The 16,916-nt window shown below is 33.0% G+C and overlaps 1 protein-coding gene across 1 annotated transcript in view; it reads right to left on the bottom strand.

Annotated features, from left to right (window-relative positions):
- Nucleotides 1-2,199: 2,199 nt before the first annotated feature.
- LOC124369994 (protein Wnt-16-like) overlaps nucleotides 2,200-16,916 on the bottom strand; it is a 167,093-nt gene continuing 152,376 nt past the window's right edge. Inside the window, exons 4-7 of the mRNA XM_046828254.1 lie at nucleotides 11,561-11,708; nucleotides 10,045-10,185; nucleotides 8,361-8,609; nucleotides 2,200-5,249 (exon numbers count right to left, since the gene is read on the bottom strand). Of these exons, the coding sequence (XP_046684210.1) occupies nucleotides 5,148-5,249; nucleotides 8,361-8,609; nucleotides 10,045-10,185; nucleotides 11,561-11,708 (640 nt within the window). The 3' untranslated portion in view covers nucleotides 2,200-5,147. The remainder of the gene's footprint in view (nucleotides 5,250-8,360; nucleotides 8,610-10,044; nucleotides 10,186-11,560; nucleotides 11,709-16,916) is intronic.

Genomic DNA, 16,916 nt, shown 5'->3' with positions numbered 1-16,916 from the left:
CTGTCTTACCAGGAGACCACAGGTTCAACGCTCAGGGTGGTCAGTAAAATTTAAACCTTTAAGGAGTATGGACGTCATATGACGTCTTCCTTTGATAGTCTAAAATGAGTAAGAGATATAATCCAAAAAAATAACAAAAGGAGTAAAAAATTAAAATCTTTAAAATCTCTTAAAAAATGTTTATTTACATTTGAAAGCTTAATAAAAGGACTACGTGTTCTACAAGTCAATATTTCAGTACTTTTTCAAAATCAAATGTCTTATTTCCTCACTACGGCAGACTCGATCAGTATTGTCTGCCATTTGGACAACAGTAACAAACTAAATGGTTGTTTAACAAATATGTTACTCTCACAAGATAAATATGGCCACAGTACGCAGTATACAAGGAATAGCTAGTATAATGTGGCGGCATATTCTGACAGCAAAGCGATGCGCGCGACGCGACCTTGAGTCGGTGGCTTCTACCAGGTGTCTACTGCGGTCTGTTGGTAAAATCAGATTACAAGTGAATGCGAGTACAAACATGGAAGTTAAGTATGTTGCCGATAGATGGAAACACTTTACAGACTAATCTACCTAAAGTCAATTAGTAATAGCAATGCATTTACGATAATACAAAAATATAGAGGCTAAACGTCATATGACGTCTGTATTCCTTTGGGCCACTATAAGAATATATGTCATATGACGTCCTTACTCATTATGTAGCGTTTACACACACTCCTTAAAGGGTTAATGTTAAGAAAAGGAAAATAAAGCACTCTGAAGTCGGTAAAACTTAGAAGAGAATGAAAAATAACTAAATGTGTATTCTGACTTCGAATTAATATCTAGTCCACATACATTGAAACAAACATGGATTTATAAAGTATTATTTTTTGTACGTGAAACCTTTTAACTTGAAAATCCTATTAATACTCTTTAAATTTTGTGTATTCACAAAATAAATAAGCTTTTAGAGCTCTTAAAGCTTCTATATAATCAAAGATATAGCAGATCGAATCATGTAATCATTTATAGGCTAAGAACACGGTAGTTTGGTACTGAAAATGTTAAATACTTGGACTCCAAAATATGTAAGCGTAATTTTTAACTCACTGAATTAAGTACGCTGAGTTAAGAAGTATATTTTTTTGAGGGACAGGCATGAAAATGCATTTATGCATACAGGTGACCAGCCTGTAGTGTGGGGCTCTCACAAAAGACGTGAACTACCTACTAAAAACTTCAGAATCCTAACCTGGAAACTGTTAATCACATTTACTTCAGGTAAGGTCTGATTTTAACCTAAGCCCTCAGAGCTCGCGTCGATCTGGCCTTCAAGGAACTAAGGTCTAGACCAAGTGACGATCCAGATCAGCCTTCTCTATGTGGAGAATGTCCTGGACAAAGTGCGACAAACAGGTTGTGTTCCTGATCTTCTATCATCACTTAGCAGACACACCACCAACAGTGCGTATTGCCTTGTGGCAGGCCTTTCAAAAAGCGAGCAGTGAAGAAAGTGTGTTCTGCGTTGTCGGCAATGCCTGGCCAATAGATGCAGTCCGGTTTTGCCCATACGAAACAGGTGAGCCTTGAGGTATCCATGTCCACGCAGGAATTGGGTGAAATAGTAGTCCACCTCACCTTGCCACTGTTCCATTTTTTTTTCATTTTTTATTATTGAACAATGTTTACTGTTTAAGTACGCCAATACTAATTAAAACCTACGTTTCAGATATATTTAACTACAACTACTTTAAAAGATCATGAAGTATTTTAAAATGTATTTATTAAAACCGTTATACTTTGTTCATATTAAAAAATAATACAAGGCTTTAAGACACTATATAACTTAAGTTTATAGATTTTTGTGCAAAATCATCTTTTACCCGTGTTTTTCATTATTTAACTCAGTCCCCGAGATTAGTTTTAGATTTAAAATAATTGAAACTGTCTTTGGTCTATCACTTAAAAGTGTGCACAAATTCAACTTTTAGTTCTTCTGGAACTCATATGTTTACTTTTGAAAAGTTTGAAGACCGTGTTGTTGATTAAAAAACCAAATTCATTGCCAGAGTGGTGAATTACTCTATTTATAGAGTACTTTAACAGTATTTTCAACACTATAAGGTTTGTAGAGATATGACAAAACACACTTGGTGACTTAAGTGACAGTCAGGAATAAAAAGTTGAAAATATAAAATAAACACCATGTATCAAAAGATCAATTTATTATTTTTACAGAATGTTTAAGAAGAAAACATCGTTTAAAACTATATGAATCACAAATTGATACACTTTAAAATCTATTTTATAAATTTTAAATACTGTTCTTAATAATATAATAATTAAAATGCATTAAATCTAGAAATAATGTCCTTAGTAGTAGAAGGAACTTGTACAATTTTACATGTTATTGACGTACAGGGTTACAATAATATAATTACAAAAGAGTTCACACAGGGTGAAATTACAGTAAAATAAAACTTTTCTACAACTACTGTTTCATTTGCCTCCTGTAAAAATAAATATTTAAATTACAGTTAAATTCATTTACCCATTATACACACTTTCGCTTTGTACATAATAAAACTAAAAATACAGTAAATTAGTGCTTAGAGTTATGTTCAGTATGGCTGAAGTAGATTACAATAGTAATTATTACAGATTATAATTGTATTTGATTTATGAGTGGGCTTTTTTAAATTGTATTTTGCAAACAAATAATTTTACTTGTATGCGATAAATTTTTTCAAATTTGTCAGTCTCTCTTTCTCTCATTATCAGCTCAGCACAGATTTAGATATCGAATAACAATAAAAAAAAGGAAACCTCCTTATCTCTCGTAATGACAATATTATGCAATACGTGACATTTCCATTGTTTCTGCAAGAAACTTCCTCAAGTAAATTTCGGTAATGAATGAAAACATACATGTAAATGTGACAGCTGATTTGTGATATGAGCTGAATATGTATGATGTTAAACTCTTTGACAACTTGAGTATTCAATTCAATTCAAATTCTTTATTGCTGTTAAATAACATATGTTACAATAGGCTTTGTCACATAAGTCAACTAAATGTTAGTATAATGACATAAATAAAATAGTGTACATTTAACCTCAGTATACATTTGATGTTGTAAGATAATTTGTTGTAATAGTAGTAATATTTGCTGTCGTGAATGGACAGCGAAAATTCGTTTGCTGATCCAAATTTGAAACGGAGTGGCTACAGTATGTCTTATTCTCACTAAAGTGAGTCCTTGTTTCATCGTCAGTAATGCAACATGTTGATCTTAGCATAAGTGTGTGCCAAAATATGATGTAGTTATAAGAAAAACTCAACTTTTGCAACATTTAAAACATCTACAGTTACAAAATTTCACAACAGAGACATATATAGTTTTAATACACAAATTTACGCTTTCTGGTGTACATTACAAACTACGTGTCCTGAAAAGAATTTGTCGCTTTTCTGTGATTTGTATGTTTTACGTATTGATCAAAAATACGTTTATAAATTTTTAAAAACCATATTTTGTTTTATGTTTGTTTTTAACTACGGAAAGATCGTGAAGGTAAAAGGATTTTCTCTGACATTTGCCATTGTTCAGTGATACAGTTAGCCATATCAGCGCTTGGATTTTGCTTACAGACCTATTGTGACCTGTATTCATTAGTTTAGTTTTAACAATTAATGTTTGTTTTATTAAGTTCATGTCTTGGAGATAGTGTGCGCGAAGTTGAAACACATGTTTGTCATGATTTCTGACTTACATGTCGCACAGCACTTCTATATGATTTCTTTATTTTAACCTAGATTGTTGTTAGAGTGTTAGATTAGTTATCCAACAGGAAAAAAAGGTCAGATTGATGATCTCGAAATGTAGTATTACTGAACAATGGTAAAAATCCTGTTACCTACCAAGTCTGTCTTGTCAGATTTTTCTTTTACCAAGCAGTGTAAAAGATAAAATCAAATTATAAGTTTAAGAGAATAACAGTTTTTAAATATTAGTTTATCAGGATTTCTGTTATCACTAAGGTACCATTTCATATGTATTATATTACATAATTGACTATTGAAAATAAACATTAAAAGATATATTTAAAATAATTTTATAAATTTGATGCTTTTACATTTTAGATATTATATACTCAGCTGAAATTTTGGACTACCCATTTTTGTACAGGGCCGAAACACACATTTATTTTGGATGCCTTAACCCAAAATAAATGCCGGGATGGCAACAGCCAGTTGCATCATGTAGAATACTCCTATGTGTTTTTTTAACTTTTCCAGCGGTGAATTTGTTTGCTTAACCTGATGATGAATTTTTACATTTTGGTTGAGACAAAACTTTATAGCAGGTCCCCCACTATCTGGTAATAATGTTACATCGCTAGTCTGTTTATTCAGATTTCTACTAAGCAGCAACAACAAGTAAACTTTCTTTGAATTTTCCATATTTCATATTTACGCCCAATCACCATAATTGTTGAGTATTTTACGTAACAGATCAGATTACTGACCACTATTTATAAAGTAATAATAAATTATACCAATACAAATAAATAAACAACAGCATCAATGGCCTGAAACCTCGCAACCGCTTTCCAGGTAATACCGCTCACAGTACTAAGGCTGTACAGCTGAAGAAACCTTTTCCATTTAAAACATTTCTGAATTTATTTTATATACAGATTTAGCTTAATCTAAAAATTATGAATAGACTACAGCCATAAGTACAGTCTTAAAAGTTTGAGGGCCTTAAAAATTGCAAAAAGCGTGAGGTTACAAATTAATTGAAATTTCCAAATACGGGAAAACCATTTGAGTTTCGTACACACTCCAATTAATTAATTACAGACTAATTTGTGGAAAGACAGTTTTAAAACAAAGTTTTGTGCACAATTAGAAGGAGGCAAACGACTCGAAAATGACAAAGTAGAGGAAAAGAGACAAGACAAGAGGTAGAACGGCTGATGTGGTGGGGAACACCGATACACTAAGTTTCTTCTAAACCTACTGCAGGCGCAACGTTGATCTGATACATAACCAAGCAAATGTCGATGACAGTAAAAACACATGTGATTGCACACATCTTATCCTATCTTAAATTAATACTTAACTAATTTGTGACAGCGATACATGAGAATTATTTGCACGTATGACGATCGATTTGGGTCTCACAGGTCTTGCACTTGACGTAGCAGCACCATACAAACTTGCAATGACACCTCTCCACGTATTTCATTACCTGGCGGACAGAAAGTCAATATTAACAGATATCTCACAAAATAGCTCCCTTTACATCTATAGATATTGTATTTTATTATCTCACAAAGTTCCATAAAGTCTGGATTGGGACGTTATCTGGATCACCACTACATTTTCACGCAAAATAAAAAATCAGTATTTTTCTACAGGTTTGGTTTCTGCCACTTTAAACCGCTTGATGGGTTATAAATGGTAAAGATTCAATAAAAACCTTTAATAAACCAAACTGACCAAAATAAAAAGGCCTTTTTTGAAAAGCATCTTTTTTAGACAAACATATTTATTTTTCATGATTAATGCCTTAATTTATTTGGGTAAAGGAGTACCAATGTGCTACTCATGTTATCTTTAGTCGGCAGTGAATTGAAGTGAATTTGTAGGTACTTTATTTAGTTAAGTTACTATAAAAAGAAAACCATAATAGGTTACAAAATAATCCTTTCATCACAATGTTTGTTAGAATAGTACCTTTTTTAAACATATATGTAATGTATTTACATATATGATATATTAATTAACCGATATAATGTTTTTATCTTGGATAAATTAAGTTTATATTCTTGATATCATATATTAATCATCCATTATCACATTATCATTTCTGTGGTTGTTATCTGGTTGTCATCTTATTGTCAAACACTTGCTTTGTTGTAGCTATGATGTATTTGTTTTTTCTTATATTACGAGCATACAAAAGTTGCATTTCATGTTGTCATTATGTTGTTTTTCCATACGAAGATTTACATTAATTATTATGTTGATGAGTACATATTCATGCTGCTGATCGCGTCTCGATCTCCACACACAGGCTATGGCCATGTGGAGATCATTTCCTGTTTTTGCATGTATGTTGAGATCTTTGTATCTATGAGGAAATAAATAAATATTCATTCATTCATTTAAATAATTGTTTCTGTGGAAATAAATTGTAAAAATGTATAAAGCCAAATTTACACTTTAGTGGGAAAACAGTGTTTCTAACTCATAAAAACTAAATATTACCACCTGTGAGAATCAGATTCATAGTAGAATTCACCAAAAAACCATTATAGTTTGTCACGTAATACAGCCAAATACAAAGTTCATCACAATGTGCAAAATGTAGTATTACAGTAAAAATGGAGCTTCGTTTTATCACAACTATGTAATTAAAACCAAAGTTTTAGTATTAAAAACTCCTCACCTGTATTCATTAATGAATATGTGAATATTAGCACTATGAAGCTAGAGTATGAGTGGGTCTTGTAAGTTGGATTTCAGTCCTTCCTGGGGGACAGGTTAAGATCGCTCAGGTTTAAAAATGATGTTGTAAGCAAACATGTCTACCACATAAAGTGGAGTGTGGGGTGTAAACGCACTCGTTTCTGGTCGCCGCCGCCGTCTGGACCTTGGTTTGCTAATATCGTTTCTACACGAGTAAGTCTATGCCGATGTTTTCATAATTTTTGAAATGTTTTCTAAAATTAGGCTTACATCCCAATTTGAATTTAAATAATACTATTCAAAAAGTCTTTACAACAGTTTTAACAAAGCATTTCACCAAAAATTCAATCTTTTATAACTTTTGAATGAGCAATTTTGTTAACATCCAATAAACTGTAAACAGTAAAATTTAATCATAATTTCTTGCTTTTTGGAGTTTATTTATTTTTAAGTAAAAGTATATTTTAAAATTAAATAAGAATTAACAAAGTAATAATAAGTATACTTTGCGGACTGCATTCCGAATATAGTTAAAGTTGGCCCATTCATATGGAAAACTATACACACAACACTCATAATTAACGCATGGGTACCAAAACGGATGTTTCCATTCTTTATTCAAGAAAGAACAGTAAGACTTGGGGTTGTTGGTTACATGAGGACAGTTTGATAATAATTTAATAGCATCTCTAAATATTATAGTGTAAATAAAAAATGCACTGATCTGAGAGTAAATTTGAAATTAGAATACAATTTTGTAGAATTCTTTAAGAATCTGGTCAATGAAAACTACCATTTTCTAGGTTCAAACACAAATTGATGCTGACATTTATCAAAATGTAGGAATACAAAACGCTTCAAACAACTAAAAGATTATTTCTGCCCCGGGAGGGTTCACTTCTGGCTGGTTTATACCTTCCAGTTGAACCCACCGGGTACAGCAAAAACCGATGTGTTACTTAGATCTGGGTAACCTTATGGATGTCCAGGAGCGGCACATCACTAACCGCAAATGTAGAGATTCTGGGGTGCAAGGGTAAATTGATAGGTCTAATCTTCTACGGGAGATGACTGTTGGAGGTGATGGGGCTCCCTAAGTATCAAAGGTTGTCAGCCTAGACATAAGGATGTGCCACCCTTGCCTGCTTTGACTGGAGAGGCTGGTTCAGAGCTGGCTTCCCCTTCTTCTAAGGAGACACGACTGAGATTAATGCTCAAAAATTCTTCCTCATGGATCTTAACAGAAAGCGGCCCCTACCCCTTACCTTACCCATCCAGAATATCCTATCACTCTGGAAGCAGCACAAAGTCCTTTTAGGACTAATGCAATGTCTAAGCTTCATGTCCTAAGAGAATAAAAAAGATACCTTGTTTATAGTTTATTATTGACAATGGATGATTTGAAAGGATAACAGGTCACCATTTTCATGAAATAACATTTGCTGTTTTCAATACCATGAAAAAGTACATTGACAAATTTTTGAATTATATTAGAAGGAATCTGAAGGGAATTGTAAAACCTTACTAAAGCTTTACTGCTGTACACATAATTTGTGACTATGAGCGATTGCTGGACAGGACATTTCTAAAATCTACTGAGGTGGGACTTTTAGCTCTTAGGGACGTCTTAGGGTTTTCTTAAGGGCCTCAAGATTATCTAGGTTGTCTAGATTTCAGTGTTAAGTCACAATGTATCCTCAGGGTCTCTGTAATACGGGGGTATTATTTTTGCCCTTTCGTATCTTATCATATCGTACTAAAGTTTTGTTGCACTGTTCAATCTCCTGGTGACCCAATGAGCTCTACAGAATTGTCAAATTGGCAAGTGGAGGGTTGAGATACTTTTGGAAAATCTGTAGTTACAAATAAAAACAATTAGGTGAAGTACCTGAGTGTTATAACCTCGCCCACAGCACAAGAGGTCACACGAGTCAGGTCCAGTTGAGGTCTTATTGCACTCACGTCCCTGAGTACCAGGTATCCCCTTGACCGGGTCCTGCACGCAATAGTTCGGTGACTTGTGAATGTGCACCAGGTCTCCCTTTGCCACTGGTAATCTCCTGCTTTGTTTGCTTTTGCGCCGTAATCGCTTCTTTCCTTTGGTTTTAACAGATCCTGTTATAACTCCCCTAGACACCTGAAACCGTATAACAGAGTTATAAACTGTAAATGATGTTTATGGTATAATTATATCATTAAAAGGATTATCATCTAAGTTATTTTTGTTCACACCATATCAGAACGTTGTTAACAGAATTAAATTCTTGAATAATATAAAACTAATTCTTTGACCTTTAAGTGGAGAGTCATTTTCCATCAACAAATGTTAAACTGAGACTGCCAATAACACATATCAGCTTGTACAGGTGGAATTGCATCGTGATTGGTTATAGCTTATCTAATCAGTGTTCACAATTATCAAGCAAAGATAAACTTTTCTTCTTTATCACAGGCTGATAGTAAAGGGTACAGTCTATGAAATTCCATGTATTTGTGGTTCTGTCTATATGGGGGATACGAAATGTTCAGTACCTACACGAATTAGTGAACACATAGGTATATGAAATTTCAGGATAGGAAAATATCTGCCATAGCAGAACACAGTTACAAAACCAAACATTGAACAGAACAGAATTTGAGGAAACAAAAGAATTTGGAAAAATTCTATATTACTCATTGATATTAAGAAAATTTTTAGAAATAACCAATAGGATAACAACTTCAACAAAGAAGATGATGTCAAATTATAAAAAAAAGCTGGCAATCCTATCCATACAATTATAAAAAAGCATTATGCAGTTAAATAGTTCATAATTAATTTATTATATATTTAAAATGTACTTGGAACATGACTAGGACTGCAATGTTCTTATTGTTTTTCAACACTCTTTTAAAAAATATATTTGTAAAAACTAAACTTAGGAGCTCGGAACATTTTTTATATCCTGCACAAAGTATTGTGTTTTTTTTACTGTTGCCCAGTTTGCAAAAAGAAAATTGTTAGCAAAATAATGTTACTATTTTAATTTGTTAATTTAAAAGATACAGTATTGCTATAAACTACTAATCTTATAAACCACATTCTAAATAAAGGGATTATTTTTTGGCTCGTTCTATGGTTACGATAAATACCTCCCTGAACAAAATATTTTTGAAGTGTTTCACATCTTAGATTTGTATTACAATTATGTATTTTTTTATTTGTATAAAATTCTATTTATTTCCTGAATTTTTGAATTTATGTAAACTTTTTACACATATCTCATATGGCAACACAAGTTTATAAAAAAACCTACAGTGATTAAGGAGTTCCAAAAACCAGTTAGATCAGTATTATTATTGTTATCCTGTTAAGGTTGATGTGATGAAAATAATTATATTTGTAGAATATTCAGTTTATTTTGCATGTTTTGAAATACATATAAATCTCTTATACATATAATATTGCGTAGTTAAATGTTATAGAAAATGATGAACAATGGTTACAAAACATTTCCAAAAACTTACACTAATTTTTAGAAAGCTTGCTTCCAGCAGTATTTTGATAAAATGAACATATAGTAGGAAGTTACCTGAACCGCTTGTCGATATTTGCGTTTCAACGTGTCTCCGACTTCACTGAAAGAGGGCATTGTTTTCCAACAAGTCTTGAGCTCGCAGGAGCCGGAGACACCATGGCATCGACACTGCATTCGCATTAGAGACGCAACCACCTGGACATGAAGAAATCTGCATCATTGTCATCGTTAATCCATGGTAAAATTAATAACTATTCATCGTGAGCGGTATATAATTACTACATTTAAATATGCAGTTTCAGCGAAGAGCTGCCAAGGTTTAATTATTAGGACAAAGAAAACCAATATAAAATTTACGAGCAGGAGCAGGACGCTAGAAAGGCAAACATTTACATTTTTTTGTTAATTATTAAAGAGTGTTATGAACCCATGGGATAAGTGCTAGGACCAGTGGTGTAGTTATATTGCTGTTTTATATATATATATATATTTTTTTTTTTTTTTTTTAATAAATATTGAATCACAAAAAGTACTTGCTCCGCCAGGACTCGAACCCGGATCTCCCACTTGCCGGGTGAGTGTGCTACCATTACACCACAGAGCCCTTACTTTTTATGATTCAATTATATTGTATTTGGCCGTATCTGTCACATATGCGTTTAAATAACTAAACTAACATATGATTGGAAAACTAAATACCTGTCAAACGACTTTTGTTTACATTAATCAAATTTGTATAAATGGCAATAGTCTTATTTAATTTTTCAATAAACATTGAATCACAAAAAGTACTTGCTCCGACGGGACTCGAACCCGGATCTGTATGATATATGTAATCTATATGTTAATTTAGTTATTTAACTAAATTAAAATAATACATATATATATATATATATAAAACAAATTCAAGGGCTTTTTGGGGTGGATGTTCCATAGATGTGAATGTTCTATGGATATCCATAGGCATATCCAGGGAGGGGTTTTGGGGGTTGAAACCCCCCTTCCTTTAATATAAATATTCAAGGTGTATTTTAACTCACATTAAAGTAAAAATATATTCATAGTTGAACCACGTAATTAGTTTTGTTTTTATTTGTTTTGATATTTTAACTATAACAGCTGATGACAGTAAAACACGATACACGCATAGTAATTTGTCGGAATGACCATAGGGATTGATAGATAGAGTAAGCCACTGTCGCTTCCACGCTCCTGCGTTACGGGCAAAAGAGACAGCAAATAATGGTTTTCTTGAAATGTTTTTCAAAAAGGTTTAATTTTCGCTTAAGTTATAGCTGTTCTTGTAGAGAATAAAATAATAATAATATGCTCTCAGAGGGCTGTAAAGCTTATCACTCTTAACATTATTAGTATTTTAACATATTCCAGGAGCGCGCTCCTGGAATTTGGCTTGGGTGAGAGGTATGGAAAATTTGTAGTGGTAACCCTCATAGCAAATTTACTCATAAATGGCCAATCACTCTAAAATCATTTTGAAATTGAACTACCACTATGGTTCAATTACTGTGTTTCAAAATTGGGTTACAATGGTATAAAGTTTTAACCTTACCTGTCTTCCTGCTTCATTATTGTGAAGATTCATTCGGACCCTCACACTCCAGGATTTTTTATTTTTTACAGACAAACCTGTGGACTTTATCCTCTCTGGCGCATCCACAAATTTGCGAGCAAAGTTTACTCCATACTGAAGATTGTCACTGAAACACATACAAAACTATATCAGTATACTGTAGTATCATTCAGTGCTGACTGACAACTATACTACACCATACAACATAACTATATTGTTTCTTTGTAGTTTTACATGAACAACAGTTGTGTTGACATTGACAATAGTAACTGATACATGAAGGAACCTCCAATCATGTCTGATGAACACTTGATCAAAGTATATATATATATATAAACTTTGATTTTGATCTATCAGGTCTGATCAACACTTGACCAAATCATATCAAAAGATGATAATCTCTGACTGTCTCTGATAGCAGCCTATCTGTCTGAATAAGTTATCAGGTTTGAATAAGTTTGATAATGTAAATATGTAGTCAATCAATTTGAGAATGCTCATATTTTTATCAAATCGTTGGAAGTTCTTTGAATATTTTTATATACTACTTTTAAAAGATATATTATAGATATGACTATAAATTTATAGGGTGTAAGACAAATCTGTGATATTTTTGGAACAAAGTTACATAAATATATGTATTTAAAATTATATAACTGTTCAATATCAAAAATTTTTACCAAGAGTTCTTAGATTTTTAGATTATAGTAAACTCTTGCATCCCACTAAGCACACTGTGATATTATTAAAAAAATAATAATTACAAAACAAAGATCACAATACACTTTTTTATTTGCAGTCAGTGTTATATGTACTTCAAAGAACTGACCAATAATCCTAATTTTCTTTCCATAAAGAGAGATGTAATAACCACAATATATAATACTTTTGGATTCGGGGTGATAAAATAACATAATTTTTTATGAAAGTAAAGAATGGGAATAAAGCTATAGAATGAGTGTTGTTGATTTAAATGCGAAAAGTTATTCTTTATTGTCCAAGTCAATAATAACTTGGGTTTGGTGTAAAAATGGAAGCTTCTACTACAGCAAATCCAATCTAGACTGTCAACTTGAAATTGCCAAGAGCCATCCAATGCAGCATCTGTTACCGACTCATTTGCATCAGATATTAATTCAGTTTACCAACTGAAAGTTTCATCAAGACAGCATCAGGCGACGGCAAGACAAACTTTACTTTAAAACAAGTAACACTGCCATTAAAAAGTTATGATATCGTAAATACATACAGTCGGTATATTATGGATTTTACAATTTTTCCTTGTTCTAAAAAATTATGTTTAAGAGTAACAAAAGATTAATTTATTTAGGTAAAATTTAACGGAAAATTAGGTATTTTATTAATGGTAACGTTTTGAAGAAATTTCATATATGTCTAATTTATAGATGTTTTGCGATTACATTTAACTTTTTACAATTTAGGTACTTAGGGTTTCTTTAAGAAATTCAATTTGTTAATATACTTTTTAATTAAAATTAACTACACAGAAAACTGTAAACAGGCTACTGAGTATTTTAGATTATAAGGTTAAAATATACTGAAAATTATGAAAAATAAATGGTTATGTATTTTAAACATAACTCTTGTATTCAAATTAAATTGTATTACATGATTTTACATTGTATAAACCTGTTATTGCTATTCTTTCAAACACTGTACTTATTCAAAGTAATATTGTTACAGAACATTGTTTTACTGTCAATAAATAACAATGGTTCAACTTCACTTGTCTATTATTAATTTGCATGTGTATGTTTAGTAATCGTGCACATGTTACTTCCAACTAATATCTGGTTCAAGAGGAAAAAATCGGCAGATGTAGGACTAACCGAGGACATAATTTTTTTTATTTACAGAGTGAAGGACAGTTCGGTGGGGAATGTGTACACGGTTTTGAATGGAGGGACATAGCAAAGACCACACAGGTAAGGGAAACCACATTAAAGCATTCTCAGCAATTTTCAAATACAATTTCCGAGGAGAGTCGCCGGTGGCTGTTTCGTCACGGAATGTGAAACTTTACTTTGACATAGTGTCGTACGTGACTTTAAAAGCTCTCAGAAGGTGTAAATAACATGCATGTAATTCAGTTAAAATAACGCATAAGTTACACTATACCCGCTTATTAAAAGATTAGCTAACCTTGCATTCACAAACACTTACAGTTCTTGTAACAATTGATTTGGCATGTTTTGATCTAAAATTAAAACGCAATGGAACAAAACATTCCTTATTTAAAATCAAGTTACGGATCTTTTTTGTTATCCCATAGTAAACCACAATGTTTCTATACATTTTAATATTGTATAGCTCTCTCAGACATTTGTTATCACAGCCTCTAGAATTTTATTCTGTTACGTGATGAGCACTATATCTTACGTGATGCCGCATTCCGCACTGATGGCTGGAGGCATCAGTAGATAAGATAAGATAAGAAAGTTACCCGACCCCAATTCTTGTAAAACTAAGGTTATTTATACTTCCCCAGAAGATAAAAACTCTTTTAATAACGATTACAGTTTAATGTGTCGTATATCAGACTTTGCAAGGTCTGGTGTGGACTAAAAAACATAGTACCCCATTTTATAGTTTTCCTTCTTGGTTTCTACTTGTGATTTTGCTCAAAAAATCAATCACGAAGTGGTTTCACTAATTATCACATGTAATAATTATACTTATGATACCGCCGTTTTCAAAACTCTGAGACAACGTTTCAGAAATGAATTCCTCATTAGAGATAAGGGGGAAAATTTGAAAACACGAACCCGAAAATGCATGTTTACAGTTTTATTAAATTTTTTATTTCAGTATTACAACGTGCGCATTACATCTGATACTGCAACTGGAACACTCATGTATTGGAGGCAATGTTTAATAGTGAACTCCCCTGGCTCAAGACAGGCCCCGCTCTTTGTGTCATTGAGTTATGCACACGATAAAAAATTCCCGGTGAGCGCTTACTGCTGACAGACCACAACGCGTTCACGGATAGGAAGGTAGTTCATCAACTACAATTTGGATGGACGATCCCACTGGGAAAATGTAAACTATTAGCAAGGTATTCTTCCGTTTTCTCCCTGCCATCCCTGTGCCCTGAGAGGAGGTGTGATGACACCGAAACTTGACCAAATTAGTAGCTTCACGGGAGAGGAGTTTAAAAAGAAACTGGGCGAACTGGACTTTTGGAAAGTTGTTTGTGGCCCTGATGGAGATACCCCATCAGTCCTCTTTAATTACAGTGATGTACTTGCATCTTCTCTGACAGCATTTTATAATGCGTCGCTGGCATTATGGTTGTTACCTGATACCCTACGAACTAAATAAATCAACATAAGTGGAATAAAGGTATTTAGACCTATTTCAAGTTAATTTACAGCATGTTTAGGCTACTTGTGTGACAATTATAAATCGTGTCTCATGTTACTACAACAGCAAACATGATATGACAGCGCGTGTTTATTAAAATACATGATGGGATTGCTTAGTAAATACACATTTCTTGACTCTGTCCTGATAACATTTTTCATCTCTCTATATGAGGAATACATGTCTTGATGTTTAGCCGTTGAGTTTTTAAACACTCTGTAGATTCAATATTGAATGTCGCCCCTAATGCGATTGGAAATCGTCGTTTTCACTTTTCTCATTGACTGAATCTCATTATAAATACTATTCAAAACGTGCCGAGCTGAAAATTATTACTCGAGGAAAAATTATAATTTTATATTCTTATCCCCATTTCGCTATCCTCCTATTCCAAAATCTGTAACAAGTAGCGCGGCAGACGATCGATTTTGGGCTTTTACAAAGTGGCTTTCCCCTCTTGGACAGTACAGTCAATGACTCTCCAACGAACGAGCGGTCACCTCTAGGGGGCGGAATTTGGGTTATCGTTAAATAATATATCGTTTCCTCCCAAATTCATTAAAAACACTCAGACAAGTGAAACTAGTAATAATAAATACTTTATAGGTTTACATTAAACAATGTAATAATACGATAAGACGGGTTTTTTTTAAACTTTTTAAAGCTCATTGAACTAAATTTAATACAGTTTAAATTGTTGTAGTATAAAACAAAATAAATGGTTGCAATTTTAGAATAAACACCTCTGATAAAAATTAACTCTTACATTAAATGCAGTTTTTGTTGGAGAGTACATGTAAGAGCTGTAGGCTATATTGATTGTGCTGAAACAATAGTTATTAAATTATTACATAATCTGGAATTTCAATAAGAAACTTAAACATTGTTTGAGCATAAACGTAATTATGATAATTTATTACATTGAATCGGAAAAAACAAACTCCACTAGATCAAACTTCATCAATTTCGGTTTGTACATTATGTTAAGATTCTTGACGTCATGATTGAAGCGAATAACCTATACAATCTACTAAGTGCCTAAAGTACAATCTACTAAGTGCCTAGGAATCCATTTCGATCGTGGATTAACCTGGAACAATCATTCTAACAACGTTTGTGCTAAATTGTCCTCGGGCATCTACGCTTTGAGATCACTATCCAAACCCTGCTCAACTCAGATAATGATAATGGCGTATTATTGACTCATCTACCCCCCCCCCGCTCCAACGGGGGGACACTCTGGAGTAATTGAGCAAACTATGAATTTGTTAATGCATTCAAATTTAAAAAAAGCAGTCAGAATTATAAAAAAAAACAAAACAAAAAAAGAGATTTCAGTAAATCAACTTCCAAAAATATTGACACTTCCCTGCCTGTACATACTGCAGATTGAATTTATTTTTGTGTTCAAATGTATACCTTCACGCAGCTGTGACTACGCACATATGAGACCAGAGGTAGAGACAACTACCGGACTGGACAACACAGGACGGTGGTGTATGGGCACTTGTCCCACAGACAGGCGTACAGTTCAACAGTTTCAACAGATCCACTGGAAAATGCACACATGCCTAAGATATTCAAAACTCGTCTAAAACAGTTTCTAACGTCTCAAGCGTGTTACGTGTCTCACGCCTGGGAGGTAGACCGAATCGGCTGGCTAACCGAAAACGGGACAAACAGTACTATGATTGACGAATGCATGTGAATTTACCGTTAGGTGAAATATTCAACACACCTGTGTTCTCAAGGTGTTCCGAAAACAAAAGGCTTTATTTTTATTATCAATTATTTAACGGTTAAAGTTATAAAATTAACGAGGTAAAGTGTTATAATGGTAATGTTATATGTATTTTTAAAATCCATCCCTTATTCTAACCACACGTATTGGTCAGCCGTAACCCATTACCGCACTTGTGCAGTCATGAACAGTTTTACGTCACCGATA

This window comes from Homalodisca vitripennis, chromosome X (assembly GCF_021130785.1).
Source record: "Homalodisca vitripennis isolate AUS2020 chromosome X, UT_GWSS_2.1, whole genome shotgun sequence".
NCBI lineage: Eukaryota > Metazoa > Arthropoda > Insecta > Hemiptera > Cicadellidae > Homalodisca > Homalodisca vitripennis.
Note: the sequence above shows the minus strand (reverse complement) of the source record. Positions and strands in the feature narration are given on the sequence as shown.